The 9,599-nt window shown below is 29.0% G+C and overlaps 3 protein-coding genes across 3 annotated transcripts in view; all 3 read right to left on the minus strand.

Annotated features, from left to right (window-relative positions):
• The window catches only part of LOC119676295, a 2,759-nt gene extending 247 nt beyond the window's left edge, over positions 1-2,512 (minus strand). The window contains exons 1-3 of the mRNA XM_038087534.1: positions 2,044-2,512; positions 1,734-1,971; positions 5-52 (exon numbers count right to left, since the gene is read on the minus strand). Coding sequence (XP_037943462.1) covers positions 5-52; positions 1,734-1,971; positions 2,044-2,336 — 579 coding nt within the window. The 5' untranslated portion in view covers positions 2,337-2,512. The remainder of the gene's footprint in view (positions 1-4; positions 53-1,733; positions 1,972-2,043) is intronic.
• Positions 2,513-3,987: 1,475 nt separating this feature from the next.
• Positions 3,988-6,176, minus strand: LOC119681796. Its single transcript, XM_038095084.1, has 5 exons — positions 5,816-6,176; positions 5,614-5,751; positions 4,698-4,800; positions 4,412-4,628; positions 3,988-4,340 (listed from the first exon to the last, which is right to left on the minus strand). Exons 1-5 carry the CDS (start codon positions 6,055-6,057, stop codon positions 4,084-4,086), a joined length of 957 nt encoding a protein of 318 aa, XP_037951012.1. The 5' UTR covers positions 6,058-6,176; the 3' UTR covers positions 3,988-4,083.
• A 2,043-nt stretch (positions 6,177-8,219) lies between these two features.
• LOC119682940 (isocitrate dehydrogenase [NAD] subunit beta, mitochondrial) lies at positions 8,220-9,599 on the minus strand (the record flags this gene model as incomplete). Its single annotated transcript, XM_038096516.1, is given in 3 exon segments — positions 8,220-8,963; positions 9,020-9,145; positions 9,209-9,599. Coding segments are annotated over 3 exon segments (748 nt in total), but the record flags the coding sequence as incomplete, so codon positions are not given.

Genomic DNA, 9,599 nt, shown 5'->3' on the forward strand with positions numbered 1-9,599 from the left:
TAGCCAGTTTCTTATAACGAAACATTGCCGATAATGGCATTCTCTTCCTTATCTGAAATTAGATTATATTATATAATACAAAATAATATCAACAATTTTAATAAATTTCTGTAATATATATAAAAGAAAGTAATACCACACTATTTCATTGAATAATGGAGTAGTGAAGAAAATCTGGATTTGACTATTTTTGTGTCCACCCCATCAGTTATCTGCTACTTGGAGCGTTATCACTGTCATGGCTCCATAACCATTTGCATGATTATTGAACCATATTCACAGTGTATTGTCTAGTAACAATACCCGATTACGGTGTAGGCTAGTCACCGGAAAAAACATAAAGTTTTAAGCTTACCCCTACAAAACTATAATCTATATGATGGCATACTCTACCTCTATCCGCAATTAGAACTATATGTAATTAAATGTTATAAAATAAAAATAAATAAATATAAATAAGAATCTGCGTTTCTTTTTATGTGAGACGCTACAAATATCAATAGATACTTAAGTCATTAGTCAAGTCCTCTATATATTCACACTTACGCGCTTTGTCTAGGGACTACCCAATCTCATAAGAGTGGAGAAGTATATGTGGAGAAGTAGATGTATGTCAATTCTTGGCAAGTAGTCAGCACTGACTTTGCCTATGTATAAAATAGTATAGATTTCAACCGGAAAATTAAATCTTAAAATAATATATATATTGTTTGGTATACAACCAAACAAGCTATCCTAAGTTTGAAGAAGTGTGAATGTGTATGTTCCATTTAAAAATAGTGCGCAATAATAAAGATTTCAGTATACCGTATTATCTAATAATCAATCTTTCATTAAAGCACTGGGTTCAGAATTCAAAGGATCTATATCGATTTAAAACTTTTAATGGTATAAGTAACCCGGAAAGTACTAACAAAAAATAACCAATGAATTACCCTAAAAAGAAACTGAAAACTTATTACAAATCATTTTATTGGATAAATAAATACATATAATGCAGCACATAAGAAGCAAAGACAGGTCTCAGAAGGTTATACTGAAATAGTTTAAAAAAAATCTAAACTTTTTACCTGTGGTTATACACTAAACACTTTAAGTTATATTCTTTAGAAAAAAGAAATCAACAATGGTTTATTTACTGGGCACTGCAAATAGAAAAAACAACTATATGATTTAGCCTGTCCAGAAATAAATATTCTGGAAAGTACTTCTTGAAATATATAGATGTTTAATAAATTATTGTGAAGTACTGACAAGGAGTAAAGGCAAGCACTTTGTGTTAGCATATATTCACTGCAGAGGACAAACAAAATCCCTAAAAACTTACTAAACCCGATTCAATCGAGCACCTATCATACATTTTTAATAATAATCAAAAAATTTCATGTAGTAATGGCAAATATCCAAATCTCCCAAAAAAAATTAAGTTTTAAGAGACAAGAAGTAGATCTAGCCCTAATAAATAGTTTACCTAGTAAAGAAAAAGTATAAAGAAAAATGTGAACGATACTATATATAAATCCGTTAAAAGATAACTTCTAAAGTATTTACTATAGAACACTCACACTTTAACACATAATTTTATACAAAAAACTTAAATAAATTATTTCATTTATTATAATATAAATTAAATTTTTTATATATTGAGGTTCCTTTAATAACATATATATTGTTTTATATTTCAATACTGATATAAACCATGTTTTAAGTTTTTTATTATATATTTTACTTACAATTTTTGGTACAGGGGGTGGTACTTTATGTCTAGCTAACTTCTTAAGATATTTTCTATGGACTTTCCACTCATCTTTATCCCATTTATGAATCTTAACTGGTTCCTTTGGAGGTTGAACATTAGCCAAACGGCTATATAAAGAGAAAAGACTACTACGAATAAGACGATTTAGTATATAATTACGGAATGGGTTTTCCCAAAGTTTATTCAGTGCTTTTTGTGACAAAAGTAGTTTTCTATATTATAAATGAAATGAAGAACTTAGTAATTAAACTGATAAGTTACTATTTGTAAAGAAAATAACAAACCTGACTTGGGGAAGTGCAAGCTGAGTAGTACGAGTTCTCTCCGCTTTGTCCATACGGATTAATTCAATAGGTTTTGGAAACTTACAGGCACAGGTTCGTACAAAACGCTCTGCTCTTTTTCTTAGCGGTGGTATAGCGAGTTCATGCAAACGTAGTCTCTTTGTGAAGGCCTTTTTGTGTTTATTTTCGAGTTTAGTTAGTTCACAACATAATCCTTTCATTAAGCAACGAACGTCCGTCGTAATCTCATCAACGATGGGACAGCATTCGCTACTATAAAGTGGGACAACCATTTTGAAGTTTTGCAAACTTTTTAATTTTTACAATTTTTTTGTTTGTTTTTTTTAATTTTTTTTTTCAATTTTTTTTTTTCAATTTTTTTTTAGTGCTTTTCTTCCATTAAAAATTTAGACTCAGGACTTGAAACAATTTAAAGATCAAAATGTTAACCGAACTGTACACAATTTTTTTTTATAATAATTTTGTATTAAATAAAATTTATTATATCTATTTAAAACTTCAATTCAAATTATAAATTTACTGACTTACTTGATTTAAGAATATTTTATAAATTATTACATATATAATTGATAGGTTGGAGAGAAATCCAAAATTTAAATTTGGTTAGGATGACGAGACTTTGTATGCCTCGTGTAACCATATTCACGTAAAAATAATTCCCTTTCAAAGCTATGCACAAAAACACGTACTAGAATTGTAGAAAAGTAAGGTATAAAAAACGTACTAGAATGTAGAAAAAGAAGATAACTGACAACTAATATGGTTCTTAATACATGTATGGGAAGCGAGCGTTGCACCCATACTTACCTCCTGAGTACACACTTGCGATTAATGAGTAAAAGTAGGACTGTAACTGAATAAACACTTAAGATATTTTCTTAACATTTTCATACTACTACTATATATTTTTCTTTAATAATTTTTTTTTTTTGTTTAATATTTATACAGAGGCTGTGACGATTCGTCTCTCAGTGACTAAATGTGTCTTTCTATTTCTATTAAATAAAAAATTACTCTTCAACGTTGATCTATTCTTTAGGTCAGTACTGTCCAGACCACTTACGACTACAGGCCAATACAAGTCATTGTGCATATTGGAGGGCCGCAGAAACAAGTACATACGTCCATGTTTTTTTTTTGGAAAATAATAAAAATACGAAAATAATATCAAACTTAATTTTGTTAATTTACTCATTTGAATTTATGTTTTTGGGAGACCATAAAGGGGAAAATTTGCGTAATTGTGGTAGATTAGAAACATGCTGAGGTCCGCATCTGGCGCGAAAGCCGTGCTTTGGACACCCTTGCTTTAGAAAATAAGCAATTTGTATATTATAAAAACTGTCACTTTAGAAGTCATAAAATATTAATATGAAATAATATACATACAAAAATAAATTTAATCATTTTTTTTATTCGCTATATAATTTTATTATATGATTGATAAAAAAATTATTTCGAACATATGGTCGTCATCGATGAAGTATATCCTGGAGGTTCAATTTTCTACTAATCTACAAAAATAATTAATATACGAGTACGAATAAATGAAATCATTTTTTTTATTCGCTATATAATTTTATTATATGATTGATAAAAAAATTATTTCGAACATATGGTCGTCACCCGATCAATTGAAGAAGTATATCCTAGAGGTCCGATTTTCTACTAATCTACATGTAAAACTTATACGTATAATAAATATAAAACTTTTTCGTCTTCTGTTTCAAAGTTTAATAAATTCATTTTCATACTTTTGCAAAATTTTAAGAAACGTTTTTTATTTTTAACGCAAAAATTTAAATAATAAAATTAAATGCAAATTAAAAGCTAAATTTTTATCAATGCAAACAACAATACAAAACATTTAAAAATTAAATTTAAATTAAAAAAAAATAATATCTAAATATTTTGTATTGTCACTTGAACAGAAAAAAAAATCGCAATATATATTGCAAATGAAACAATCACACAAATAATCATTATAGGAACTGAGTTTGATTCACTACTCCAGAAATCTTAATAAATATGGTATTGTTTGGGTTTTGCTAGCTCTATTAAACGCTTCGATATTTTCGCTTTAAGAGCTTTCCGCGAAATGTATGGAAGTGGTAAGTCTTTGGGAAGACTTCTAACTCTTGGTTCCGCCAAATCTATAATACGTTTACTGGGTTTTGCAGATAATGCTGATGAACTAATAACGTTAACATTTTTGCGCACATTTTGATCAGATAGCGTTACAGATGGCAGTGACAACTCCACAATACGTCTAGAAACTAAATTAAAATGTCAGGAAAAATAATTTCTAAGCGAGTATAATTTGTTTATGCTAAATTATCGAGCTTACCATTATAATGAAGAGCACTTTTTTTTACTTTAAAGGCATTAGGATTTGATTCTTGCATTAAGCTTTGTTTTGGTATAGCTAAATTCCTAATACGTTGACTTGGCTGATAATTCTGTAAAGCCCTTGTAAACTTCCATTCATTTATCGGTTCTTCCTGATGCACTTTTGGTTTGGCTAATTTTTTAGTGCGTTTCTTATTATATATTTTTTTTGTGCGCTTAAATATAAAAATTTATTCTCATATTAATTTAATTTTTAATTTATAAGAGCACAAAGAAGAATTTACCTCTACTTGTGGTGGTTTTGGTAGGGCCTTTGGTTTCGCTAAACGTTTGGTATAATCCGCATGAAACTTTAACTCTGCTTTAGATAACTGTGGCGGTTTCACTCTACAATATAAAATATTTTTCAATAAAATATATATTAATTATCTTTAGAACTTATTTCCAAAAACAATTGAAAAACAAATCAATTTAAAATTTGAGCAAAATTATTTTACTTCCATATTTATAGAGAAAGAAATAAAATTATATTTTATAGATGAATGGTTTTACGCTAAAATTATTAATGAATTATTCCCAGAGAAGGAGCGAAAAGCGTATGGTTATCCATAATATCGCCCATTAGTCAGAAAAACTGAAAGACATGCAATATATTGGGACATATTGATCTTGTTTAAATCAATACACATAATTCAGACATGTGAAACAATCTGAATTATTATATATTACTATAATACACATAATATATATACATATAACACATATAATTATATGTCTTATCATTATATAGTATATTATATGTATATTATATTATATTATATGGAATACATGTGGTTTCGTCGGTACGTAGAACTGTTGCTCGTTTAGATTTTCATGAAAATAGTGGCACTTCTATACAAGTGCCTTCGGAATCTAGACTTGTCCGCTCCCAGAACCACAAATGTTTCAAGTTCGCTGTGCTCAATAATATTTACGGAAACAAATCTCAGAATAGTTCATATCTATTATTCTATATATAATTACTATAACAAATAAATAATAATATAGAAAAAAAATTTCAACAAAACTCCATACATAGTTTATTTCATATGTATTTTGTAACTTCTTTGCAATACTATTCCACCTAACATCTTTTGTAATATACCTATTTTAAAAGACTTATTTGAAATGATCAAAACTAACTTATAGTTTCATACTTACGGTTTTTGTGGTGGTTGAACATTTCCTAAGCGACTATACACGGAAAGTAAACTTTTTCTTACTCTACGATTGACATTGCTCTTTCGGAGTGGTTCGAATTCATGAAATGCAGGAGATTTTTTCAATTCCAATAGTTTTCTTTAAAAGCAAAGACAATAATTGAATTGTTAATAGGAATATTCTTTATAGTAAACACATTTACCTCGATCTTGGTAAGGACAACTGTTCACTACGACTAAGGACAGGTTCTTCAAGTCGAACGATTCTTGTCTTATTTCTGTTAACTATATCAATATAAGGTGGTTCAAATTTGGTACTACGACATCGTGGAGATGATAAATCCCAAAGACGTCTTTTCTTCGTCACTGTATTGTCGTACCGCAACGCTAACTTCACCAAGTGTTCCAGTACTTCTGGTAACAATTTTTCACACATATCTGTCATTTTCCAAAATTTTAATGATGATGTATATTTTACTTGATTATTTGCTGAATTATTTGTATTCTTAATATATTTTGCAAAAGCATAAAACTTTTAAATTCTTGTGCTTTGAAGTATTTCTATTTTAAATAATATATTTCACTAAAAATTTTGGTTACCAAATCTGACATAAATTAAATTTTTCCGTTACTTAAATTTAAATAAATTTTAATTTAAAACATAAATACATTTTTTGATGATATTCGATAATACTTTTTATAAATAAAATAAATAATTAATTTTTAGCAAAAAATTTGTCTTTTATTATAAATTATACTTTACAGATATTTAAGGTTGCCCCATTTGGCTTCGTCTATATATAAAACTACAGATTATTTTTATTCCAGCACTCATATTTGTCAATGGCGGAAAATGGAGGAATTTTATTACTGAGCGATATTTAATTTTTTCCATTTTACAAAAAATCACCAAGGTGCATTATATCAATTATCTGCATAAAGCTGACCAAACACCTGATGAAGTCAAAACTTTTACAGCTACCGTTTAAAACTTACCAGATACACAAAATATAATTGATATTGTTTTTGAGTTGCCACCTGTTGTCAAATTAGGTATTTATCAATCCACCTAGTATGATGAGTTTCTTGGTTTATTATAAAAAATATATTATTTCAACAAATTAATAAACATTCTCACTCATTCAAAAATATTCTTTTTAAATCTCTAGGTCAGCATATAGTCTTAAATAAATCAACTCTTGAATTAAGTGCTACATATTTAAAAGCAAATACCCACCCTATTTAATATTTGTTTTCTATATATTCGTTTCAATTTCCCTATTATATGACATTATGACCTTTGCTGAAATTACTTGTGTCATCATATCCGAATAACGTATTATAGATTGCTTCAACTGACAAACAGAAACAGTCCCCAGAAAAACTCATAAAGTTCAGAGCAACCCTGTGATTTTTTTATGGAACAGATTGGTGCACAACTTTGATTCTATTAAAAAAGTGAATCATAACTGAAAGAACTCAATATTGATGTGACACACCAGTTAACCGCCAGACTAAACATTGGTCACTTTATCCTATCGTAGACCTTACAACTATGATAAGGTGTCCCTCTTCAGGAGAACACAATTGAGGCAGTTAAAAAGTTAGGCCACAATTGATAAAAAGGGGTCACAATTGATTAAACATAAAAAATGTAATCTTTGCTTGGAAGCACGTGAGAATACTAGTCACGTTCTTTATAACTCTCCAGCTTTAATTTGGGATAGGAGAATTAAGCAATTTAGCAGAAGACTTGGATCACATATTCTCATCTCTTATCTCAACTCAGGTGACATTTTGACCTGCATTTGAATAGCTGAATGTTGTGTGTTTATATAGCGTCAGTTTGTAGTAGGAACGTTAACAGATTTACAATCTCTGTTCTATTTAAAAAAGATTGTTTCAGAATACAAATCATTTTTAAAAATCAACTAACTATAAAAGTATAATGTTTAAACAAAATAATCATAGCAAATTACATTATAAAAAAAATTCGCATTCTGCACATTGACAACAAAAATGTTAATATTATTTAAATAATTCAAATGATTTTTCCATGAAAATATTTTATATTCAACTACTAGCTTTTATGGTAATGAACCACATTTGTGGTGGTGTTTAACTGCTTTGTTACAATATCTTAACTGCTCATGCTCCAGTTACCTACCACTCCGAAATAATGAGATTTAAAGCTGATAACACTTACAGATTTCATGAAATGCTGCAGACTGATGATACAACCTTCTCTGCTCGCACGCTGTGATTGCCAGGAACCGAAGGCAGTATCTTTCTATGGCTTATATTAAACTGAATAAGTTCTAGAATCTTAAACTTAAAAATTATATCTTGAAATATAATGTTTATTAATAACCTTAAATTATCAGGTTTAGCTCAGGAGTACTTTTCCAAAGTTAGCGTAATAGTTATAGTATACGTTGCTTATTTTAAAATCCTTTCAGTAAATAAGCTTCAAAATTTTTTTTTGCAATAATTGCTTACATAACATTTTAAACAATTGTTTTTTTTTCTATTGAATTTTATTGTAACTTCACAATTGCTTAAATATTTTTACAATTAAATAGTTTTAAGTAACTGCATTTGTCGATTAATTTAGATTTTTGCGATTTGGCCGAAATTTATTTGGAATTAAAAAATTATATTAAAAATACACTAAAATTTTGCTAATTGCGTTAAAGTTGATATAGACATAAAACTTAATAATAAACTGGCACAAAATAAAATGTTTGGATATTAATACTTAGCAGGGACAACGGACGAACAGGTTAAAAGAGATTACTAAATGGGCGGTATGCGAATAAGCAAAAAAAATATATAAAAATTTAAAAACAACTAAATTTAGAGAACATAATAAAATATTCGCCAAATTAATACTCAGGAAAAATATGCAACTAATAGGATAAATTATAAATTAATTAAATCACTAATCAAAATTTTGACAACTGTTGAGGCTATAAATGTTGTTTTATATATAGTGGTGTAGTGTGGTGTTGCTCATTAACTACTTCACCGCAACCACTTGAAAACTTTTCAAGACTATTTATGAATAGGAAGCAGTGACCACATCTATATATCATTTGTGACTTCATATTTGATTTGCGCTCAATGTATATTGTGTATTACAGCACGGGTAAAATCTTGTGTTGTTGACTGTCCACCCAAATCTTTAGTTTTGACTTTTCCATCATTTAGAACCTTGCTAATAGCATTTGTAATCATATCACTGTAGGATTGCAAATTAACATGACGTAGTAATTTCGCGCCACACAACAACATAGCTGTTGGATTAGCGACGTTTTTACCTACAGCCTCTGAGAAAGTATGTCGTGCACCCTTTAAATTATAAATGCGATTTAGTATATCATTAGATGTATTACATATAAACTCACTGGTTCAAAAACAACTGCTTCTGCTGAATAGGATGCACCCGCTACGACACCAGCACCACCAACTAATCCAGAAGCCAAATTATCGACTATGTTACCATATAAATTTGGTGTTACCATGACGTCAAACTAGAAAAAAACGCAATCAAATAAAATTTTGTATACCAAAGATATATGCATATAATTGCATACCTGATTCGGATTTGATACTAACTGCATAGTTGTATTATCTACAATCATTTTTTCGAACTGTATACGTGGATATAATTTGGCCATTGTTTCACATGATCTCAAAAACAGTCCATCGCCCAATTTCATGATATTTGCTTTATGGATAGCAGTCACCTTCTTACGATTGTTTTTAGTGGCATAATCAAAAGCAAATTTGGCAATGCGCATTGATTTTTTAGCTGTTATAATCTTTAGGCATTCGACGATTCCATGCACAGATTCGTGCTCTAACGCAGAGTATTCACCTTCAGTTTGTTCTCGAATAATAACAGTGTCGATATCCTTATGGCGTGTTTTTACACCAGGTAAACTACGCACATGTACAACGTTCGCATAAAGATCAAGCTCATTA

The sequence above is a fragment of the Teleopsis dalmanni genome, chromosome 2 (genome assembly GCF_002237135.1).
Source record: "Teleopsis dalmanni isolate 2A chromosome 2, ASM223713v2, whole genome shotgun sequence".
Classification (NCBI taxonomy): domain Eukaryota; kingdom Metazoa; phylum Arthropoda; class Insecta; order Diptera; family Diopsidae; genus Teleopsis; species Teleopsis dalmanni.